Source organism: Stegastes partitus, unplaced genomic scaffold (genome assembly GCF_000690725.1).
Source record: "Stegastes partitus isolate 25-593 unplaced genomic scaffold, Stegastes_partitus-1.0.2 Scaffold221, whole genome shotgun sequence".
Taxonomy (NCBI): domain Eukaryota; kingdom Metazoa; phylum Chordata; class Actinopteri; family Pomacentridae; genus Stegastes; species Stegastes partitus.
In genome coordinates this window covers 443,020-468,101 of record NW_007577952.1, presented here as the reverse complement: position 1 = coordinate 468,101, position 25,082 = coordinate 443,020, and the positions used below count along the sequence as shown (strand labels likewise).

Below are 25,082 nucleotides of genomic sequence, written 5' to 3'. Positions count from 1 at the left end.
GCACTCTTTCCCCCATTGTATTTCTTACACATTATCTCCTACTTTCTCGCTCGCATCCTTTCGCTTCCTCCTCTCTCCCTGTCTCTCATCCTCACTCCGCCCTTCCACATCTCTCTCTCACATACTCTAGTTGCTACCCTTAAGACTGTGGTTACCATGGTGACAGCTATGTGCTGCGGAAACGTCAAAGAGCCAAATCCACACAGGATCACTTCCTTGTTTAACACTTACATTCTTTTCTTCCTGTTTTTCTTTGATTTCTTGCAGCTTGCTGTAAATACCAAATAGCCACGTTTGATTGGAATTCGTCCGTGTGTTTTGCTGTGCGGCGAACGAGGCAGCAAGTGTGATTTCTGCTCTCTTTCTGGGATCCTGATCTCAGCTGTTGCTGAGCAGAGTCATTAGTAACACTCAGATTTGGAATCTCAGTTGACCTTGGCACAGCCGACCTTGAGAAAATAGCCCCTTCCTCAGGCCTCCAGATGTCACTGACATTGATTTGTGTCATGTCTCCCCTTAAGGGAGCTTCAACAGCCCGCCTCGTGACATAAGTCTTCAGTGTCTCATCACTTCCCTTTCATCTTTTGCCATTTGTCATTTATACTCTTGCGCAGACACTTACACCATATACATGGAATCACACATGGGAGACTGTCAACCTGTCGTTTTTGTTTCTAATAGCACACCTCAGTGCATTGGTCAGCTGAGGAAGCAGATGCCTAGTTAAAAGGTGAATATCAGCAGGTGAGCCTGTTTTCTGTCATCTCATGAAGAGAACATTATTTTCACTTCCAAATCTCCCCCCCTCTCCTTTTAAATACTCTTTTACCGTCTGTCCACCTCTCTTTCCCTCCCATCCTTTCCTTTTATCCTCTTTTTCTTTTCTGTTCTTGTAGAGGTTCTGTCCTCTGCCTCACCTCTGCCCTTGCCTCACCTCTGAAGAATCAAACCCAGTCGACACATGTGTGTTAAAAGCAGGCACTATACCCTACTTTAACCCTTTACACACACACACACACATATAGGCTTTGTTGGCGAAAAAGCAGACAGATGTAAACAACATAACCTAATGGCTGTTTAAAGCCATTATGTCTAAAAAGATAAACTCTGGTGCCTGTGAAAGGCCACGAGAGCTGTTGAGCGGTATCAGTGTGATGATGTGCAGGTATGCTGTTGTTAGGAGGGAGTTGCTCAGCCCCATCATACAGGGAAGCTGTCTCCCCTTTCCTGGGAGCAAGCACGGAGGGATTAGGAGGCAGGCAGAGATGGGGTCTGTGAAGCATTTATGAGCAGGGCATACAAAGGATCCATGTAAGAACTTTTAGGGGTTGGCTGCTCTTTTTTTTTTTTTTTTTTTTGGATGTGCTCTTAAAGTTATGCTCCTCCCACAATGGCCCATTGTGCCCCTCCACCTCCAGACCCTGATCCAAGGACGGCCCACGGCTGTTGAAAAACAGCAGATGCTTTCGAGTAGTCTCAAAAAAAAAAAAAAAAAAAAAGAGAGAGATTTAGATGAACATGTCCGTGACCATATTTGTATCTGGGTGTGAAAAATGGAGTTCATTTTAGGCTCTCGTTGTATTTCACAAGCTCATATACAAAAGCTCAAGCTTGTTCAAAGTCTTGTGGAGAAAAAAAAAAACTTAATTAACTTACAGTGTGTGGTCTGCTATGAATCCCCTCCTTTCCACCTTCCTTGTGTATGTTTATGCAGTTTTTTGTGCATATTTTATCTAACGCTGCCAAGAGGGACACAATTGTGGCAAATAGTTGTTGTACAACTTCCACATTTTCGCATCCATACTGCTATACGCTGTGAATTTTAGGATTTGTTTGCAGTTCGCCTCAGTCCAGCAAGTTTGCAGAAACTTTGACACAAGCGCTACATATTAATGTCCTCCAACTGATCCCACAGTTACATCCACTACGCCCTCATGTCAGTTCATGGTACATTTCACTAATTTGCATCATCTGCTTACCTTGGAGACAGTCGTGGGGTCTTGGAGGAGCAGAATCCGAAAAAATCTCGTACCAAATCCGCATCGCGTCATCCCGAATGTCACATTTCTTCTCTGCTGACGTCACAAATATCTGACACATACATGAACGCGCCCACCCACAGACGCACAGGCCTGGAAACGAGTCTCATCTTGTCGAATAGCGGTGGAGGAAGTGAGTGTTGAGATTTGGGGGGGGAGATAGGACAGCAGGGGTAGCTCTCTGTCACACCGGAGCCCCTGCCAGTCCTCAGCTACCTCTGCTGACAGATTAGATCATCGAGGACAGCCACTCAGAGGAGCGGAAAAGAGAGGAGAGGAAAGAGAAATTTGGTTTTTGAGCGAGGAAAGGCAACTACATTGGACCTGGTTGGCGTGTCAAACCTCGGCCTCCCATTGACCTCTCCAGGTTTCTTGTCCATAGATGAGGCTTACGCTATTGAGTGTGCTGACCTGTTAAGACATGACCCTTCTGCTGCCCCTTTCAATCCCTGCTGCCGCCGCCTACTCCTGAGAAACGTCAAGAATCCTCCGAGGGCTTGACTGAGACAAACCCCGGGATGGCCCCATAGATGACTCATCTACTCATTTTTTTTAAAAGCACGAGTTTCATTGAGAGTCACCCTGGTATTGTTTCAGGCTTTTTTTTTTCTTTTTGTGTGTGCGTGTGTGTGTGTGTGTTTGTTTTTTGCCGCTTAGCAGGACAGCGGTTGTTCAGTCAGTGTGAAATTAGAAAACCTCGCTCTGATATAGCAGCTTAAAATAAGACAGAGATGATCATGTAGTCACAGTTTGGGCTACGTCAAATGAAGATGAACAGATTAGCAGCAGCGTTGTTAAGGTTCTGTTTGCATTACATATTGTTTCACCAAAATCTGAGTAAATATGGTTTTTTATTTCTAATATTCAAGTCAGGCAGGGAGTTGATTACCTCTTTAGCAAGCAAAGGACCTCTACTGGCCTTCACCTTGGTCCTGTCCTACCTTCATCTCATCCGTCTCCCCCTTGCCCTATTTTTCTTTATGCTTCAGAGTTGCCTTAATACCTAGAAAATACTACAGGTAAGAAAAGGTGAATCACACATTCACCTTGAAGAAGAAAAAAAAACAAACAACTTTTTAGTTACAGTAATAAGTCAATATAAAACTGGTTTTAATGTGTCTAAATCCTTATCTCTGTATGGTCATTGATGACACCTGGCAAACAGCGACAGCGAAAGAGAGAGATCCAACCGTAGGCATGCTGAAACTCGCCTGCAGTGCAGAGAGAGGTACTGACAGACGAGTGAAGTGAGGAAGGGGAGCAACCCAAACGATGATTTTGTGTAATTTCGCAGTAAGCAGTCTGTCACAGATTGCGATCTGACATTCGGCACCTCACACAACGCTCTCTTCCACGTATCTGCAGAATCTGTGCTCGGCAAATGCGAACCAGATGTGAAGTGTTTTGGGACCTCGACATCAACCTGGCAAGGGCAGGTCTCCGCCTGAATTATCTGGGTGGGGTCAGCGGTGCAGAGGGGACAGCTTAACTGGTCTCAGTTCACATTTGCACAGGTCATTACCGGGGAGAAGATGCTGCCGGGGTAACAGAGTTGGCTGCAATGGAGCTCGAATGGGCCAACTTGAGGTTTCTGTGTGGACTCCTTGGGACCAGACTCGCTCTGTCCTCAGTTGTGGCTGCAGGGCCTGGAAGAGCTTCTGCTTATCTGATAGATCCAGTAAGGGAACAGTTGATTGCCTTAAAGCAATGGGAAATGCCTTCCCTGCTCCCTCCCTCTTTCTTCCCTCCCTCCCTCCATATTCTCTCTCTTCTCCCCTCTTTCCTCCTCTCTTTCTCTCTCTGCTCCCTCCCCTCTCTGTCTCCCTCTCCCTCCCTTCCTCTCTCTCTCACTCTTTCACTCTCTCTCTCTCTCTCTCTCTCTCTCTCTCTCTCTCTCTCCTTCTGCCCTGCTGTGAGTAGGTGGTTCCTCGCTGTACTTGATTGGTGCGAGTCTATATAGGAGGAGAGACGCTCTAACAGGCTCAGAGTCTGGTGGTGCCCACTTGCCACACGTTCCCAAAAGGACTACCTGTTTTTTTTTACAGTTTTTTTTTTTGTGCTCCTGCGTTCTGTGTTTCCCTGAGAGGATTTACTTTCTTCCGACAGCATGACGGAAAGCAAGAGGAAAGATAGGAAAGGGAGAAAGAAGGGGGGTAAGAAAGCACAAAAGGAGAAAGAAGGCGATCCCACTACAGGTAAAATTAAATTGAAGCTGGTTTCTGTGTAACATGTTTTTACTTGTGTGTGTGTGTGAGAGAGACTAGGAGAGGCTGAGACAGACAGAGAAAGAGAGAGAGAGAAAGAGTTGCAGGAAAAAAAAGAAGAGTGAGATTAAGTTTGTCTTACTATGTTACGGAAGTGTGGGAAAAAGTGAGTATCCCCTTGGCTTGTCAAAGCTTGCCGCCAGGTTGTCACATGGATTGGTCTTCAAATACGGTCAGTGTGAAAGAGGCACATCTGGTTTTGGCAGCACTTTGGAACTGTATGGAAGTCAAATGATATCTCTTGTGTATGAAATCAAGAAAAAAAAGAAAACTTTTAAAACAAGCTCCGGACTTCATGGAGCCAAAGAACAGTTGTGTTATAAGCTCTGTGAAAACGACTGACTACTGGCTAAAACTGTGCTGTGAAGGTTCTTTGCTCATGGTATGTCAAATATCACAGGTTGGGGGAAGACAAAAAATCACATTTTATCATTAAATAGATGTTTGTATAGCAGAAAACCATATTTCATGATGCACTCTTTGACAGAGTTAATAATTTAAGGGTCTCTACAGTGTTTTCACTGCTCATCTTAATTCGGAGTATGTGGTGAGTCATCCAGCATAAAACTCTGGCTGTATTTTTTGCTAAAAGCTGCTTTGACATTAGAATAGCATGGGAGCTGTTTGTCTTTCACATTCACAAAGGTAGCAATGTGCTTGCTCAGTAGTGGATCCTACAAGCTGCAGCATGTCACTGTAGTTTGACCTCAGGTCATGGGGAAGCCCAACCCCCGTTTCAGTGACACTTTTAAGGACAATACCACGATTATAACTATAGTTACCGTGTGTCATCCTTTTCTCCATCAGATACTCTATCTTAGACAGCATCTCTGCATCGCGGTAGTCATCTCTACCTGCTGATGTCGCTCCTGCCAACTTCTAACAGATAACCCCCGAGATTGGGTCTAGATTTTTCAGCAAATGTAATTTGTGAGGGGTTTTACATCTTTAAACGGTGCCATTTTCATCATAAATATTCCACTGTGTCTGTCTTTTGGCATCTGAGGTTGATATGATTGTTTTATTACACATGCAAAGTTGAATATCTAAATAATTACTGGCCCTCAAGTTTGATTGTGATCTATAAACACGTAAGATAAACAGCTCCCCACACTACACCACACACAGAATATTTTCTTTGGCGTCTTTGTTAATCAACGGCACGGCTGCCATAGAGAACAGCTGCGTGTAATGCTCATATTCTGGTTTATTTTCTCTGGGTTTCACAAAATTACACAAGTTTAAAATAAACGATGCTTGAATCTTGTTGTATTTTGGCAATATGCACGTCTTGTTGTTACTGTAAACGTCTTTGCAGCTGCCGTCCATCGACACACGTGTCAAGTCAGTTACGAATGTATCATCCAGATCATAATCCGGATGATACTTTATGATTCATACATCATGACAAGATAAGCTGATTTTGAATCATCATTTTCTTTGGGAAAATTACAATATCCCCCCCCCCAAAAAATGGATATACGTTTATCTCGTGTTAAACTGTGTTTAAATTGGAGCTTTCAAAGTAGGTCAGAATGAAAACATGCTCATGGCTGATGCTTGTTGTGTCTGTGCTGCTGGTACATGTAACACGTCAGGTGTGTTATGGGCCTAAGGCTCCAAAATGGGTCATTCAGGAGATAAATGGAGGAACCAAACTGCACTTTCACAGATGAATCATCTTTTCATTACCTCTGTCTGATTTGGATCTTTAATAAAAAGTTTCCACCTTTCAGTTACCTGTGACGCCACATCGTTAAGGATGTGGTTTGTCAATAATCCAAACGAGGAAGACAAGCAGAAATGTACATGGCCTCAGAACAGCATGAGAGATTTCTGTACATTGACTTTGTTGCCTCTGTTTAGTTCAAGCAACAATCAAGGATCTTTCTAACTCGCTTTGCTGGCGTGCTAACTTAGCGGCACATTTACAATGTAGTGCTCAAACAGACAAACATAGATTATCTGTCTGCTATTCTCATGCATTCACCAGAATATGGATATGTAATGTCTAATTTGCACAAACCATTTCAAAACCACACAATAGTTTGAGGCGATTCCACAGCAGCTTCTACAAAATACTTCAGCTTCACTTTTTTTTACATCTATACAACAATATGCTCCATTATGGAACACGTTATACAATCTACTGCGAGTGTGTGCATGTGTACACGTGCTTGTGTGGCTGAGGTGTGTCAAAATATAATTTCATGCAATTTAACATGAGAGATCTTCTTCGGTTGCGAGACTGTCAGTTAACCATCACAGGACACGCCAGGAAGGAAAATAAAAGACAGTGTTGTCTAGTGTTTCTTGGGTTAATTTTGCACATCAGGCTAGTTTTTGCACATTTATTTAAAGAGTTTCTCTCACAGCAGGTATCCCTCAGCTATAATTGCCTCTTCACTGGCTGTGACGTCTTCAGCAGTTGGACCAGAGAGTTTTTCAAAGTGTTGATTCAGGGCATGCTGCTGCTGAAGTGTTACATGATTTCCTTTCACGTCTCTCTCTTTTTTTTTTTTTTGAAAGCTGTGTGCATTGTGGCTGTAAGTTGACACTCTTTTGAGAAAGTTGGCTTTTCTAATAAAACAGGCCCAGGGTTAGAAAAGGAGAACTTCTGCAGACCCAGACAAAGACGATTCTTCCAAAATCTTGCTTCTCATTGGACAGAGAAGACATTAAAGAGGGGGAACATGTGCAGGAACTTTATTGCAGCAGTTATTTAATCCAATTTGTAATCACTTTAATCCAACATAAACGAATGTCTCTCTTTTTTGAAGTAGTAATTTGATATCTTTGTCCCGTCTGCCTAACCCCAATAAATAGGCTTCTGCTGATGACGATGCTATAATTCATGAAGCTCTACCTTGTTCTTATCTTATGCCAAGACAAAACACAACAAGTTCCTTTCTGTGTGGCTGGGTTTGCGTGCGTTGTGAGGGTGGTAATAATTAGTTACGGACGTGAAGAGATGACTCCTTCATTTTGTGCCAGATTTTTTTTTATCGTGTACTAACACCTACCACACCTTTATAATCGAAGCAGAACTACTCGGATTATTCAGCAACAAAATGTTTTATGGAGACCAGTATTCATAGGAGGTGCTCGTGAAGCCTCAGACAACCTCAGGTGAAATCTAGCTTCCCATAATTGCTCTTACAAAAGAGCTTTTTGGTGTTCTGGTACAAACAGTCACCGGAAATATGAAAACTAATAAAAGTCAGCCAGTAAAACATCATTCAGCCAACCTGTATGTACAGCATCATAGTGCGTGTAGAACATCTACACATTTGCACATAGAAATCCCCCCCACACACACTTTTTTTTTCTTTTGCGGTAACATCACTGTCAGTGATGGTCTTAGAACATGACTAACCAAAACCACAAATTGGTAGGCAAACAGACGTCTGGAAGAGGAGTTCTTAAAGAAATGCCTAGTCACAAATTATGATTAACTTTAATTTGAAGGCAATCTTTACGTGATACATTGGAAATTGCAGGTTTAACGAAGACTTCCTTGAGATTCTGTGCATTTTCAGCAATTATGATTTATGAATTTTCATGACACGTATGCAGGATTTCCCTGGAACACCACCCTAATGTAAAAGCTTGTTCGTCAGTGTCACTAGCCCAGGACAGTCGCAGATGTAGGTTTAACACTAATCACTGCGACAATCTGAAAGTATATGTAGCTCAAACAGAGTTACTTGGGCATCTTGTCTTTGTTTGATCTAAATTTATTGCTTACTTTCTTAACATCCAGCTTTCTTCAGTAGCTCTTTGTAAAACATTTCCTCGCCATTTCAGGCATATAAGTATATAGGTAGTGAATATCCAGTATGTCTTAGTTTGAATATTGTATTAAGTTCTGGAAGTCAAGAGCCAGAAGGACCCAACAAGGATGCAAATCAAAATGAAGGGCTGAAAGTAGCTGAAAGCTTGGTCGAGCTGTACACCAGTTAGTTCTACTGGTTAGTGGAACAAACCAATACGAATGTTTTGTTGGAAAAACTTCGGTGACATGGCTTTTTTTTCCATTTGTACATCCCATGACTTCTGTGGCAGCAGATGATCATTTTCATACAGTATTTGCATGAACCTTTTTGCAGCACATTTGGGTCATTCAACACAACAGTGAGTACTGTGTACAAGTACTGTGAACACTTCCTCTGCATGCATATAAAGTACTAAACAGTAAGTAGTGCTGTGCTTATTTTTTGAGATTTACATAAAACTGATTGATTTGTCCAGGATGTACACAGTATCTTACCCAGTATTGGATGGATGGATGGATGGATGGATGGATGGATGGATAAAACCAGTATTATAAAATAATTCATTTTATAATTTAAAAGACATAAACTCTCCAGTTATAACTAGTTAACAATTATTAATACCGTGTTCTTCATGAAAAAAACAGCAGTAACATTGTGGCAGTTGTAAATCATTGTAGCTTACATTTTCAATACAAGTTTACACCGTGTAGCTTATAAATAAGCATCTTTGAGAACATGATTTAGGTACAATGGTAAAGATTACTTTAGAACACGTGATAACTTATAAAGAGATGACTCTGGACTGGTTCAGCATGTAGGTGGGTTTAGCACTATGACATGGACATGGTAGTCATAAACCGACTTATGTGAGCAAAGGGGTTGATCTCGTCAAGTTACCCAATGCATAAGCTGTAGAAGTTTGTGCAGACTTCTCCCAAAAGCCCAGATATTTCTTGTATATCCAGAACTGTTGCAGTCCAATTTGCAGTTAACTCGGCAATACCGAACTGCTTAAGCACTGAAACAAATGTAGACACAGTTTTGCAATCACTAACTGTGGATGCAAATCAGTGCAGTGGCAAGGGTGGAGAGAAATGTGGTGGACTGGTAAAACTTCCAGCTGCAGAATAAACATCAAACTCCAAACAGAGGCCAGTCCACTCCTTCTAAGCACACAATGGTTTGGCTTCTTTTGGTGCTAATGAAACCAGTGTGGTAGCACTTGTGATGGTTTTGTGGTGCTTGACAGTGCAACCCAACAAAATAAAAATAGAAGTGTTTTCAAGTCGATGTTTACATTATTTGTTCTATCTTTGTGCCTGTTAGATGACTTGATATTTGCAGAAACCCTGACAACTTTACATAGTGTCAGTGATGGATTGTTCAGGAAATTCGTAGAAATGAGAAGCATGGAATTCTGTTCATTAAATCACTTTCGATTAGTTTCGATACAAGAATAGTGTCGTAGAGAACGAAACTTTTCAGTTATCTGAATGGTAGGTAAAATCAGAACAGCAGTAACTATTTCTATATGGCATGCAGTTTTGGTAACACGAGTGCATTGAGTCATATGTAAACAATGTACCAGATAATTATTTGGTGAAAGTGTGTTGCTTGTGGTGGGAGTCTGTTGAAATGATCTCTTTGAACAGATGTTGTATTACAGTGACTAGTGTGTAGTGTCTGAAGACCATTCCCACATGCAAAACCCATTTCTCTGGCTGTCTTACCATGTAATTTGTCTTTTGACAACGTGCAGAGAAGTGACATAACACCGGAGTAATCAGGGATACTTTGTCTGGAAGGGGGAAACACAAAGGCATGCCTCAGATTCCTTTTCTAAGCTCCTGGAAGTAAAACAGAAATGTTAACTCAATAATATGAGCAATGCATTGTTAATTCATCAAGTAACTTTGTTTTTGAACAACTTTCTAGGCTGAGGTTTCCAACTGTTACCCAAAGCATGAGCTGTTGACACGCCGGATAGGCTTCTATTCTCAAATTGGGTTTTTATAGTCCATGTCTGCAGCTGCCCCTGTGCTTCAAAAAGAGAGAATCAGGCTGTTGTTGAGGAAAGGGTTTATCATTACTGCCCAACACTCTTTCCAAGCAGCGCAATGGAAAAGAAGACAACCATTTGTCTCCTAGAAATTAGTTTATTTTCAATGATATCGTCTTGTTATTTTCTTCTCGGAAAACATTAATTGCAATTAGTGTAATTAACTTGCTTTATGTTGAGTATGCTTGACTTGATTGCACTGTAGTTAATTTGTGTTCATCAAACTGTCTACTGTATAATCCTGTTTTTCACATGTCATTCCAAACATGAGCAACGATATCGCTGACCGAGGAGTTTATGGATTTCACAGAGGGTTCGTTTTGTTTGTGTATTTTGCGTGAGGCAGATGAAAGACATCATTTGATATGAATGTGGATCCTTGCATGGTTTATTGTTACAATCGAATGCATCTTAGTGTCTGATAGATCACCGTGTGTTGTAGATGGAGCTGACTCTCTTGCACATCTGGTTTAGTGCGTTGATGAAAAGTGCAGACCTGTGTTTCTGTAAGTTCTCTAGTCAAGGACAAAGCTTGTTTAATTTGCTTGGCAAGGACAGACCTGCGTCCAGACAGAGTACCAAACATTTTTCTATATGGTGCAACCTCATTCCTGCTGTTCCCTGACTATGACTGACGAGGCTTTCCTCGGGCAGTGTGCAGGGCTGAGTTTGGCAGAGCTGAGTGTGTGTGGAAATCATGTACAGTAGTTCAATTATTCAGACTTGGGACTTTGGGCTCAGGCAGACTTTTGTAAGTTCTGTTCTGCAAGTTTTGTAAGTCATTAGTTATAGCAGTACACAACGATTTTCTAATTAGATTACAGCGAAATTTTATGACAAGCAAACATGCGTATCAACCACAACACGTGCACATGTTATTGTATTGGTCAATGCGCTGTGTGGTTGCAAAACTCGGTGGTTTCGTTAATGAAGCACATCTGGAGCATCAGGAGTCTCACGCTCTGTGTATGGTCTCGCTTCGGGCTATCGATAAACCCTCACCACTTCAGAGTTGATTTTAAATGGCAATATGCAGTATATGTTCAGCCTATATAACGTTATGACTTTCTGCAAAACCACATTTATGCCGTGCTGCATAAATGAGGCTTTTATTGTCCCAAACTCTTGAGACAGTAAAATCTCGAACTAACTGCTCAAGCAATTGCAGCACAAAGATTCATCTTGAGACCGTAAGCTTATTAAAGTCGCTAAGTACCATGTTACAACGGCACATCTGCCTGGCCCAGACGCGTTAGAATCTCTGTCTTTATTTTCCAGTTTCCAAGAATATCATCGCTCACATTTTCCAACAGGATGCTGTTCACAGATAAAAGTCCCCCTGTCTTACCAGAGTAATTTTAGTAACAAACGGCTGTTTTTGAACTAAAAATAGTTGCCTTTCCATTGATCTGCGTTGGTTGTGAGCTATTTTGAATTTGACATTTTGCTATCTGTGATTCCAGAGGAAATCAGTGGGTACATCAGACAAACAGCTCTCTTAGTATATGCAGTATTTTGGGATAATCATGCCAGCTTAAGATGTGAGCTGCCCTTGTTTTTCAAAACTGGCCAGTGGTGAGTCCTAAAATGGTCAAATACCATTCTGCTCTAGATTCAAACAAATGATATTTTACAATTTCTTCAGCACTGGGAATGAGTGCTTAAATAGGAATTACTTTAATAGCAAATATTTAGAAAATAGAGGATAGATGATAGTCGACCTTATCTACACTGTGTCGTTTTTTATCACGACCAACTACACAAGCTGTTCAGTGACTGGTACCAAAGAGATCCTCGGCTGGGACTGAGAGCTGTGACCTCTGGCTCCTATCAGGAGTATTAGTGCCAAGTGACCAGAGGAGGCAGAGCAGAGCTTCAGTGTCAGGATGTAGATGGAGGATACGCTCTCAGGACACACTGTCAGGACATACTCACAAGCTCGGTTGGCACAGAGAGAGCTCCTTAATATCCACATCAATCAGGCTTACACAACTTTAGAAAAGGCTGCAGTTTCTATGTGAATACTTGTGCATGTGGCTGGTGGTAATAAACAACCGTGGCCTCTGTAGAACTGACAAGGAACCATTCCTTTAAAATGCTGCAGAAAGACAGTGACTATTTCACAAGTGTGAAAATGCAGTTCTGGATTTCAAACCAAACTGTACCCCAGAGCCATCCCAACTGTCCACTTAAATCCACAAAGAAAACAAAAACTGCTGCATCATTAGGGCTTTTCTTTCTGTGCAGACGTGTCGCCTTTACCAGGTCAGTGAAGTAGGACAGTCCCTCCAAAAAGAGGACAACTGGGGATAATTTTGGTGCACCACTATTTCAGTGTTTAATTGAAGTCATTACCTATGTGTACTTCAGTTTGCTTGTCATGATTTGTTTGTCTTCATACAGCTGTCATCCTTTAGAGGCGATGCACAGCAAACAGCTGTAATTTGTAGGACAACTCAGTTCAACATATGCATGAAATCGTAAATGTTACACAGAGAGAGACAGAGAAAGAGTGTGTGTGTGTGTGTGTGTGTGTTTGGAGGTGGGGGGGGGTATCTTGGCCAGCCCCTGGCTGACCCTTGTTCACCCCTTCTCTCTCGCTCCACCCTGGATGAGTCTTCTCCTAAACATGTGTGCAGCTGTCAGCTGGCAAGTGTTTGTGTGAGTGTGTGTTGTGTGTGCATGTGTGTGTGTGTGTTTAGATGCAGAACATTTTCAGATTTCAATTAAGCATTTTTTGCTTCGGAAGACGAAAAAAAGCTGCAAGAAAGAATATCAGACTATACCAATGCGATGATGGTAGATGTGAGAGTACCGAGAGAGAACACAGAGTATTGCTAAAACGTTTTAATCTGCGATAGAATGTACAGTTTTTGCAGTTCTACAAAGTACTACAGCGGACAAAAGAGCTGATTAAAGCTCTTTTCCTTTTTGTTCTCATCATGACAACAAGCTTATTATGGTATCGTAATGATACTGGCTTTTCTTGTTTACAGATTGCCTTTAATTGCACATGAGTTTGTGGTTGCAGATTTTCTTCATCTGCTGGTAGATGTTTGCTAAATATTGCTTCAGGTGTTTTTATAGCAGCAACGCCAGAGTGAAAATCGGCTTGTTTATTAGTGTGAGGCAAAGTTGATAATGTCTCTAGTGACAACATCTGGAGGTCACACGAGAGAGCTGTTGGCTCGGTCCGTAGAGATGACGATTGGCTCGACTGCTGTCTCTCTGCGCTCCCATGTCTTAAACACACAGTTACACATGAACTGAACCATGATCATGTCTGCGTCTATATATTGACATTGAGTTTTTTTCTCTTTCTTTCTTTTAGCTGCGGCTCCAAAGTTAAAACCGATGAAGAATCCAATAATAGTGGACGAGGGAAGCAGGCTCACGGTTAAGTGTGAGGCCACAGGAAACCCTCTCCCTACCTACAGATGGTTCAAAGATGGCAACGAGCTGAAGAAAAGCAAAAAAGTCAAAATAAAGAACGGCCAGTGAGTACAAATCACCCATATCCTGCAAACCTAACACAAGCAAAGCGAGATGAAAAGAGATGTAGGTACTCTGAAGCATTGCTGGTATTATAAGCAGACTGGGCTAATGCAGCTTTTCTTTTTTTTATTTCGTATTTGGGATTATGAAGGTTTACTCCAAAATGTAAAGTAATTATTCTGCATTCAGTCAATTTTTCTCTTACATTTTAAAGCAGTACATTATCAGCATTCAGTTCAATACCATTGCCAAGTTACAAGTTGCAGGTTTTTCTTCCGAGCTTTTCTTGTTCGCTGTGTGCACCACTGCATATACACTTGACCTTGCTTCCTCTGTTAACTTCAACCTCTAGACTTCACTTTCGGGCTGATATTGCAGTCATAAATTACACTTTGAAAATTCACAGAAAGAGTTAAAACTGACTCTGCAGTTTGAGTTTTGCAGATGCCTCTTTTTGATAATATTCTTTGGGGGAAATTACTTTGCAACCTTGATAACAAAAAAAAATAAAAAATTGGCATCAAAAGTGCCTGATGATGCCATATCCAGCTAATTTAAGAGTAAACTGGATGCTAACGATAGCATAAATAAAGGTAGAGTCACTGATTCTAATCTAAATGAGTGAAATTCAGCAAATACCGTACACCCTCATGGTCACTAAACAACAAACAAACTTGGTGTTCAGCTCTGGCTCTGTAAATGGGAAACATGATCTACTCAATATTCCAGGGTGTTTTGTGCATATTCATTCTCACAACCAGGTCAGGGGTAAAGGGAGGAGATAGAGCAAAGGGGGGTGGAGAATGTGGCAAATGTTAACTACCCAGTCAATATCTGAAAAGAACAAACACTTTTCAATGTGCATCAAGTTGCTTTTGAGTATAAAATACCTCAGATTTAAAAAGTGGGCAATGCAATCATAAAATCTCCTATTCATATAAGAATATTGACACAGGACAGAGCTTTAAAACAATAGGCTGGCTAGTTCTTACACCCTGTCCTTTGCTTTCTTATTATAAGCAGCCCCCCCCGCCCCCAGAGTAACCGATCATGTGTCCCCACCAGAGCAGAGCTGGTGCCATGCTGCTGCTTGCCCTTGTTGTCTGCCTCTCTGTCCCCCATGTTTCCACTTGTTGCGTTTCCATGCTGCTTCCTCCCTGCCCCGATTCCCCTGACTCAGCTGTGTGAGTGTTGTCACCCACAGGAAAAACTCCAGAGTCCAGATCAGCAGAGCAAAACTGGAGGATTCTGGGAATTACACATGTGTGGTGGAGAACCCGCTGGGAAAGGACAACTCCACTGGCACTGTTAACGTCCAAAGCAGTGAGTACCGACTCCTAAGCAACAAGCAAAGTGGCACAGATGCACTGGCATTGTTGTTGTTATGATTGTTCTCTTGCCAATTGAGAGATTCAAAGGAGCCATCGCAAACAGGCATGTAACAGCGGTAACACGCATGAAGAACAACTGTCCACACATGTGGCTCTGGCCCGTTAATCAGCGGAACAGTACATTGTACTCGGAGGTGAATGGAATTTAAATGCAACGTATGGCGTGTTATCTCAGTTTGTCATTCGCTGCAGTTTGCTGGCAAGATCCCACAAAAACTGCACCGCACGCTGCCTTTGACCGTCACTTGCACACAACAAAAGCGGCAGACTACAGATCTAAATCTAAAACATAGCTTGACAGAATATGAAAGTTGTAGAAAGTGTCTTCGGAGTGTGTGTGATAGAATCTAACAGGCCTGTTCAGTAGTGGTGTGTGTGCATCGCAGAATTTTTTGCAAACTGCTGTAGCAGATGAAAGAGTTTTGATAACAGCTGCTTCCATTTGGTGGGGTGGTGAGTTTGTGTTTGTTCCAAGCGGTGCGGGTAGTGAGTTTGTGGCTGCTGTGGGTAGTTTGTTGTCTAAGTGCATGGAGCCAGTATTTTAAAAAAAAAGAAGAAGAAAAAGGGGGGAAAAAAAGTTTTAAGCACCTTACAGAGCTGATACAATTCATGCAGCTCTGCTTCTGCCTCTTTTCAAGAAAAAGGACTTGATGTTATCTGCTGCTGGACTGTCAAAGAGCTGTACGGCAGGTTGTCTGGCACGCAAGAGTCAGAAACTGCTTGATGTGCTTGAGGAAATGCAACCTCCTGCTGGTACATTGAGTTCACCTGGCTGCTCCGTCTGAAGATTGCTGAATAACGGCTCGAGACTTTGATACTGTACAGACGAAGGGCTGCGATGCTGGTGCCAAAAAAAAGTCAGCGCAGATAGTTTTTTAATCAAACTTACGGTGCATGACGACATGTTTGAGTTGACCACTTACTGGTTTTGCAGTTTTAAACAATGTGGCACTTCCTCACCACAGAGGGAGATGTTCTCATTGCTGACCTTGACAGCTGGGCGATTTCTGTAGACATCTCACACCAGCAGAGGTGTAGCTGGTGAGGAAAAGGGAGGGACTGGAGTTTAGCCATCACTCAGTGTCCTTGTATTCACATTCAGGCACAATAATCACTCCCCCTTCTCTCTTTACATTTGTCAAGGCCACCTTTTAGAGCTATTGTTTACGGTTAGCAGACTTAAGCTGCGCTGCCTTATTAGACTAGCGGCTCTTTTCAGATAAAGAAAGGACCCATTGTGTTTGGCATCACGGAGGCTCTCAGGGGTTCCAACATGCAAGTTTGATTTCCAGCAAACAATTGAGCAGAAAAGAAGTCATCCATCTTGTATTTAAATAGGGGCTACACATTGCCTCTTTTTCTTTTCTGACATCTTTAAAGCTTCGGTTGAGTTTTATTGCCGGATCGTGTGACTCCGCATCTCGCGTCCGCTTGTTATGACACTTGGCTTTATTCCAGTGCAATGGTATACTTCCTGTTAACTCGTGAGCATGTAATATTTAAAGGGTCAGTGATGCAAGATTCCAAGACATGCTGTGTGCTAACATTTATGAAAAATTAATTGGACGAAACGGTAATCACTGAGCAACAATGACGTTTAATGGCAATTAAATAAAATAGGTTAAATCGTGCTCTGCGCCCTGCAAAGGTTGGGGGGAATCCCTGGTGGTGGCACCTGTTTGCCTCAGTGTTTAATGAAAGCTTATGAACATGTGGCTGGTGGCCCATGAAACTGTATATGATGATCTTAGCAGGCAAAAGTGCTGGTAATGCAAGAATATCAAAGAAAATATAATATTACAAAGCAATGAACAAGAGGGCTGAGGCGCACAGTAGCCACAATGGATAAAACATGACTGAACAATGATACGGTGTTTTCACTTGAACTTAAACGTGATATCCCCACATCTGGTGCAAAATATATATCTTTGATAAACAGGGTGCCAACTGTTAAAGCTTATGTTAACGCACATTTTGTCCGTATCTGTGCCCACAGCCTTGAATCTCATACACTTTTTTTTGTGTGTGTGTGTGCGGCTTTGTGTAAAATGCATCTCTGTGTGCTCTTTGTGTGGTTGTCTGTCAGCACTGTCATTTCCCTAAATCACTCCTGGATATTCCGAACAATGGCATCACTGTATGTCCTTTCATGTGCGATGATCACTAGATGTCTGTCTTTGTGTGTTTTTGTTTGTGTACGTGTGAATGTGTTTGTTCACAGTTCAATAAAAAAGTCCCATTGTGCTACAACAGCACGCCTAGTTCTGTCATGCTTCAGGGAAGAAGGCAAGACGGGGCGAATCAGGGGCGACATGTCCATAGGCAGGGGGAGGGCTTCATTCAAAATACATACGTCATTAAAAGGAATTGGCAGCAAACAGTGCATGTTGCTGTGCTTATCATGTGCTGGTGAGAGGCTAAAATCAGCAGATGTTGAGAAGAAAGGCACTGTGCATTTGCAGGGAATGTGATAATAATGGTCTTTCTCCATCTAAGCATATTTCACTTAAAAAAGAAAAAAACATCTGTGTGAACCAAACGCACCATTTGCCTGATTTTGATGCAGAGGACATGTAATTCGTTTAGACCGAGAGCTGCTTTTCATCCTAAGGTCATAAGAGAAATAGCAATTGTGTTAAAGGGCTGCAGTGGAGTATGCGTGCCTGCTGCAGTATGTTGCCGAAGCAGCATGTAGCCGCAGTATTATCTGTGTATGTGTGCCTTCTAGGGAGGGAGAGTGAGGGGAGGGGTGCAGATGTAGATGGACAGAGAGAGCAAAAGAAGAAGAGAGCGTGAAAAAAAAGGGAGAGTAGGGGGTGGGGGGGGACACAAAATGAGGGAATGCATGACAGAAAGCAGACAAAGACATTAGAGTGGAGAGCGAGAAGGAGATACAGCAAGAGGGAAGAGAGACAGACACTGAGGCAGAGAGAGAAAAGTATGAAGAGGAGGAAGACATGAGCCCGCTGTGTTGCAGAGGAGAGTTTCACACCCATTTTACAATGCAGTTAGTGCTCGCGAGCTTTGTCCAAGGCACCTTCATACTGTATCTGATGTCTACATTCACATTCACTGCCTTTTTCTCCTCCCTATGTTGTAACACTGACAGTATCTGGTATGCAGGCATGCTAACACTGCTTGAACCTGCTTTATCAAGGTGAAATCTCCGAGGAAAAACACAACGATTAGAAATCAGCTTTCACGCCGACTTGCACAGGCATAAAGTGAAATGCTCGGATGACGGATTATGGAGTCAAATCTGTAGCAGCTCAGCAGAGAAGCATCATTCTAACCCTCGCACTTGGTTACAGTGTAAGCACATGGCTGTGCCTGCCTGCTGTCTGTTCTGGTGAACACAGACTTTGGGAAACCGGCACTCAGCTCCACCACATGGTGAACGGAGGCCACCACACCCAGCTCAGCATATCACACCGACTCCTGCACTGTGCCACTCACTGACCGGACTCACTGGTGCGTCTGTGCGAGAAGAAGAAGGCTGTTAAATAATATGCATTTTAAATTGTTAAGTTATTTGTTTATTTTTCTTTGATTTTTATGGGATAGATGGAGAGTGGCATTTTTCAGCGCTGTGATTTTCGCAGCAGAAAAACATTTTGTCAGCAAGTCAGAATAGTTGCTTTGAATTGAAATGCGTAGCATCAATTAATTACACAAGGTGTGGCAGACAAAAACTCTCACGTAGCCCTCAGGTGTGATTAAATAGGAGTTGCCTAAACATTTCTTAAATTAAAAAAAAAAAGGATTTGGTAAGAGTCACTGCCCCTTTGCTATTAAAAGCGAAAATACAAAAGCTCTTCTTATTGATACTAAACGTAACAGCTGGTCATTACTCAGCCCAACACATTAGTGCAGCAAGACAAATATATCATCCGTGCAACTCCGACTCGAGATGTGGAGCAACTACCTTGAATCAGCGTGTTCAGGGCTGAACCTTCCCTCGAACTGAACCCCTTTATGCATTCTAAGGCATGCAGTACGTCATGGCTCCATGCCAGCCATGCAGTTTGCCAATAACATTGATTGATTGGACTTGTGTGGGGATTTTACTCATGTCTTTTTTTGTTGGACCAGTCGACGAGAAACACGCACTGATTAAGTGCCAGTTACTGTATAATTATTCAGCACAGATGGTTGGAAGTTCAGCTGAGTCGAATGTTTAAGTTCCTTGTTATCAGTGTTTCGGCCTTAAGACCCTTTTAATACTCTCCGTCTCTTTGGCTGCTTTGGCTCCGCTTGCTGCTCGGGAGATTTGAAACACGAGATCAATCAATGGAGCAATTTTTACAATCTTCTGAGTCTTTTCTGAATCCACAGGACTTTGCTCCGTGTTTTATTGTTCGTGTTTTGCCAACTCGGGCATTGTGACAGAATGCATATCAGCGTACAGCATGTGTGTGACTGTGTGCTTCCTGATGGTTTGAAATATCATATGTCCTGTAAGCAGTCTGTAACAATTGCTGCCTTTTCCAGAGTGGTGTTTTCAGTCTTTTGCCCAACCCCCAGTGCAGAGGGCCAGGGACCATTTGTTGTCCATGTGGTCTGACCTCTACCCTGTAATCAGTCTGGCATGGTGAGACCTGCTGGCCTTCTGCAGAACGGTGTAGTATATCATCGACTGTTTTCTATAAGGCCAGCGTGAAGGAGCAACACTAGTCAAAGTTTGCTTGGCTCCACGTGGCTTCAGATTAAGGCCTCCCATTATCCTACAGGCTGCTGTGTTGTGATAAGCGCTTGTGAGGCAGCCATGTGTCTGCAGGCTGCAGGTCACATCCTTGGGGGGTGCTGTGCACAGCTCCACTGAGAGAGTGTGTGAGCGTCCAGGAATGTGTTGATGGAAATCGCAGCTGAACATATGATTGCTCCAACCTCAGCAGTCATGCTGAGGCCCACCAGCAACAATTTCGCGCATGCACGCACGCACGCTGCCCCTCTCCTTCCCGAACCACACACGCACACATATACACATGCACAATTGCGCACAAACCTTTACATGTTTTCACTCTCTATCCTCAAGTCAAACACAGTTCTGCTGTCAAAAAGCTTAACTAACTCAAAGTGTCCTAATAACTTTTACAACTGAGTGGATGAAACAACACTTTACATCTTGCTATGCTCATTTTGTTGAAACTTTACAAGGTGTTGCATCCCTGTCGCTGTTGAAACACACCGTGGCTTCAAGTAATTTGTTCCATTACATCCCTTGCATGCTGCATCAGACTTCAAGTCACCGCAGGAGGCTGAATTAACTCTTGTGCAATGGGCAATGTACTGCACATAATTCAGTTTGTAAAATTAACTTTTAAATCATTTGTCGACACATTCCTTTAACAATAAAAGCATGTTTTTGATTGGTTGTGATTTGACCTAACTTGTGCCAGAAAATAATTAAAACCCGCCACAGAAGAAGAAGAAACAGAACATTAGAACATGTTTCACTTTTACAGTTAATCACCAAAAATGCCTTTAAAGAACGAGTGCAGTATTTTGTATTTCTATAAAAGGACAAATTTATGATATTAGAGTTCAGTCCGTGTTCGCTGAACATAGTGGTCAACAGGCAAGTGAAAGAAAAAGGCAAAGCATGAATCAAAGTGCATTAAGCAATGTTTGATTCATGTTTGTTTATTTATGATTCAGTAACCTTTTCCTTAGAACAGAAAGCCATTATTTTCCAGCTTTTTAATCAATGCTAAGTATTAGAGAGACATCATTTACGCAGATAAATAAACAGCAGACCATAAAACCCACTGCTTTCTCTGTTTTCTTCCAGTAAGTCTTCATATCTGTCCTACGTAAATGAAACATTACTGCAAGTACTACTTTGCACTTAGATAAACAACAACTTCCTTCGCTCCTTCTATGTCTCTCTTTAGTCCACACAGTAAAAACAAAACTTACTCACTCCTACTACGCCAGCGACAAGATAAACTCATCTCTAGTGACGCTAAAGGATGTTAGTTGTGGCCTTGGCTGAATGAGGAGTATCTGTAAGATGGTCAATTCTATTGATCGCTGTGGGTAAGCAGCGGCAGCAGCCAGGTCTGCGAGGGAACGGGGCTGCACATCTGCCAAGCGTTCTGTATTTACTGGCCACTGGAGAACAGCTTGTCAGGTTCTTGTGGATCAGGCTGCTGTGCTATTAGTCATGCCTATTTTTTTCAAAATTATGTTGAGTTCTGGGGTCTGGACGGGCATTCATCCAAGGTGGCCATCTGATTGTGCCAGAATCTCAGGTCTTCTTGGTTGGTTGGTTTGACCACAAAATCATAATCAAGTCCAGCGTCTGTAGAGTAAATAGGATGTTGCAATTTAAATTACACTGTCACAGACAAATAGCTATAAAGGAGGCCGCTGAATGCTGCTGAATGAGTATCTTTTCAAATTGACAGAATCCTTTTCTTGGCCTTTGGAAGCAAAACAGCCAATTTTGCAAAGCTGCAGTTACCTTCAAAGTTGTTAGCTTGGCACGTTATTCATAACAGCCTGGAGGCAAATTTATGAAAGATGTTATCCCAGACATCTTTAGAAAACAAAAAAAACAAAAAATCAGGATCTATATTGCCTCTCTTACAAGAGTCAAAGAAACCTGTTTTATCAGTTGAATTGACATGGCTTGTTCCTCCGTCTGACACTGTGTCTTACCTCATGACAGCTTGAGCGTGTCAGGAGTTTAGGCCTTGTTTTCTTCAGGCAGTCGCCAAATCGTCATTTCACCCACGCTGCACTTTGTTTTTGTTTATTGTTTGGGCCTTTCTTTATTAGTGGGCAGCATCCGGTACAGTGGGAAGGATCCGCAGTAAATGGAAGAGTTTATGTCATGAGCGGATGAACGCCCACACCACCGTGAGCGCACGTCAACGGGTTTGGTTGCAGCCTCGCCGAGCCATCAGGACGCTTGCACGTGATGCTATACAGTAAATGGGCTCCGAGTAGACTTGCAGGACTTGAACCCTTTGAGCATCATCCAAAGGAATTATATATCAAAGGGAAATACTAATTCATGATGAATATCGAGAAACCTTGATAGGACTTTTCAGGAATTTCGCAGAGATTCGAGCACAAGATAAAAACCTGGGCTGCTATGTGCTTGTACTACATATAAAAAGCACGTGTAAAATAGCTCTTTTGGCATCCAGGTGTTCACATTTTCTTGGGCATTTAAGTCCAGGCATGTGTGTGTTGATGATATATGCAATAATGATGATTGGGAACAGTACCTGAGCAACAACCTCTGCTGCAGTGACTCAAATCATATATATGTTCAGGTGTGTTTATCCCTTTTCTTTCACCTTCACTCACCCCTAAGTTAATCTGACACAAGACAAGTAATGTTTGACTCATAAAACATAAATCAGCTCCCTAATATGTCAGTAATTCATCGCTTTTTGACAGGGACTGTGAATAGCATGAGTTATTGGCTTTTATGTGTATGTGCTAATGTGTTAGAGAAGAGGCAGCTGTTGTATCATATCACTGTCAGAATCCAAAAAGGGGGAAGAAAAAAAAAAGGGTAAAAGATATTAAATAAAACAACTTATAAAAGTTTCTTCACGGATCTTTAGATTTTTGCTTGCTCGCCTTAATTCACTTTAATCCCGCCGATCCAGCGCGATAAGTGGACGTCCTCAATCAAAATCTCTGCAAAAACAACTAAGTTATTAAAAATCAAAACACATCTCACTTCGTAGGATATCCAGTAATCTCGGGGACAGTTAAGCCGTCAGTGTGAATGAGTGAGGATATTGCTATGTGCGAGGAAGGAAGCAGCTGTTACACTTGAAAAGCTGAGTGATGTGAGCAGGAGGTGACACGAGGTTCTGCTGTGTGCGGGGCTTTGTTAACTCTTCCAGGACCCCGGCACAGAACGTATCAGAGACTTAATTTAATAGCATAATAAAAGAATCCCTTTTCAGCCCCCCTCAGCTGTCCTGGTGGTCTTTTTTTTTTTTCTCCCCCCGATGGTGACCCCAACTGTGGGTGACTGTACCGGCTGGTTCTGTTTCAACTTGCCAAATTACTAACAAGCGCTGCGCTGTTTGTTAATACTTTCAAAGAGGCAAATTTATTGCCCGAAAATTATTCATTGAATCATAAAGGCCTGCTTGCACTGAGTCAGGAATAATTTGCAGTTGCTTGTAAGTCCGGTGGACAGAGCCAGAGCGCTGGAAAAAAAAAAAAAAAAAAGGGATTCTCCAAAAAAAAAAAAAAAAAAAGGGATTCTCCTGCAAGTAAACTATTGTTCACTTACATCAAACAAAATCCTCGCTCCTCCCATTACCTCGCATTTTTCAGAATGGGACATGTCTAATTCTGGGTGTCTTTGCACTTTTTCAAAGTTTTCTCTTTGAGCACGAGGAGAACGTGTACTTACCATTCCATTGCTTAAAGCTCAGGAGCGCAGTACTATAGTTTGGTTGCCACAGCTGTCTCTCATCCCAAACCTCCCATTACTCCATCACGCTGCTTCCTTTTGTTGGTGATCACATCATGTCTGTTGGGGTGTGTGAGCTCTCGTATGAGTAAAGGGTTACGGAGTTACCGTCAGCGAGGGTTGGAGCCATTTCCTCTTAAGTGTGTAGGTGTGAAGTGAGGACGGAGTAGGACTCGCTTTGATACACTCACAGTGAACTCATCCTTCAGTATACAGACGGCCGACAGCCGAGCCAAACACCCTCTTGCTCCGTTGCCCGTTTTCAGGACGTATACAGCAAGTGTGGGTGGTGGGTGTGTGTTTATGAGGAGAAGCAGGGCTGAAGCACACACATACAAGCTGCTTTCTGGCTTTCGGGGAATAGCGGAGGGAAAAACCTTTAGTCCAAGCAGCTGGCCACTACTGTAGCTGTGAGACCCAAATATGGAGTGTGGTATATGTCTTCTGTATCTGGTACAAGGTTGCATAGTCTGCTCTTCCTCGAAAATGAGGGCCAGCTGCTGAAAACGAAGGGCAAGGACCACATGTGGATAACTCACAGCTTGTCCTTTTAAAAGTGATGAAATTATTTAGATTATTCATCTCTAATGTTATTGCTTAGATTTCTGTCACCGTATCGTAATTGATGATATGTAACCTTCTGTAGACGGCCTCTTTTTGTCTTTCCCTGGTGGCATTCAAGGGTCACTAAAACTTTTTTTGAACCAGCTGCTCTCGCTGTTTCTGTTGTCTTAACTTTTATATTCCCTCAGTGATATACGGTTAATTTAAATGCCTTAATTTGAGTCTTTTGTGCTATCACATAGAATCTTAAGAGTCTATTCAGCGTATAGCTTCTTGAAAAGTTTGTTTTTATGACAGATTTTCCAACACTAACCAAACTCAAACATGGAATTTGATTTCTGACTGAACTGTAAAACATCCTCACGTCATTGGCAGATGCTAAAGGAATTTACACAGATCGTGCCACTTGGCCCTCAGGTTCAAATGTGTCACCTTCAAGTTGCAAATCTCTGACCTTTGCCATCAGAGCTGCTGCCTGTCAGGTGAATCTGGACCAGAGATGTCGCCTGGTTTAGTGGCTCTAAAGTGAACGACCATCTGTCCCGCAGGCCCGTTGTGGAGTTTCCTTTTTCACCCCAATAATTTGGCAATTGTGAGTCTATATCCCCGCCTGAGTAAATTGACAGTGACATTGAAAGGTATCCTCTTGCTCACCTTCTGCTGCCCATCTGTGACTGCAGCGGCCATACCTACCAGCTGGAAAAGATTCAAACTCAAGGATGCATTAAACAATAGTTTCTCAAGTCAGAGTGGGGAAAATGAAAGCAACAGGCATCCTCACGCTGGAAACGTGGACGCAGCGCTGAGCCCGAGCCGCTTTCAGAAAAAAGACAGCCCCGTCTGGAAACGTGCCACAGAAAACACCATGTGTCGCTTTGTTGCCAACTGCAAACATACTGGTGCCCGCCAGTGGCCATACCAGCACCCGCTCCTACACCCGCGCCGCACCGTGCCCTTCCTGAGCGTGCTTCACTTCCTCACGGTGCATGAGCAGCTGTTGTGCAATCACATACTAGGTTGCTCTTTGATTTCACTTCAGCGC

At 42.5% G+C, this 25,082-nt stretch overlaps 1 protein-coding gene across 4 annotated transcripts in view; it reads left to right on the top strand.

Annotated features, from left to right (window-relative positions):
• Nucleotides 1-3,970: 3,970 nt before the first annotated feature.
• The window catches only part of nrg2a (neuregulin 2a), a 48,417-nt gene continuing 27,305 nt past the window's right edge, over nucleotides 3,971-25,082 (top strand). For 3 of the 4 annotated variants that reach the window (XM_008281073.1, XM_008281071.1, XM_008281072.1), the window contains exons 1-3: nucleotides 3,971-4,234; nucleotides 13,470-13,635; nucleotides 14,838-14,956. In XM_008281073.1, coding sequence (XP_008279295.1) covers nucleotides 4,147-4,234; nucleotides 13,470-13,635; nucleotides 14,838-14,956 — 373 coding nt within the window. In that variant the 5' untranslated portion in view covers nucleotides 3,971-4,146. Of the gene's footprint in view, nucleotides 4,235-4,342; nucleotides 4,410-13,469; nucleotides 13,636-14,837; nucleotides 14,957-25,082 lie in introns of those variants that run through there. The other variant, XM_008281074.1, reaches the window with a different exon arrangement.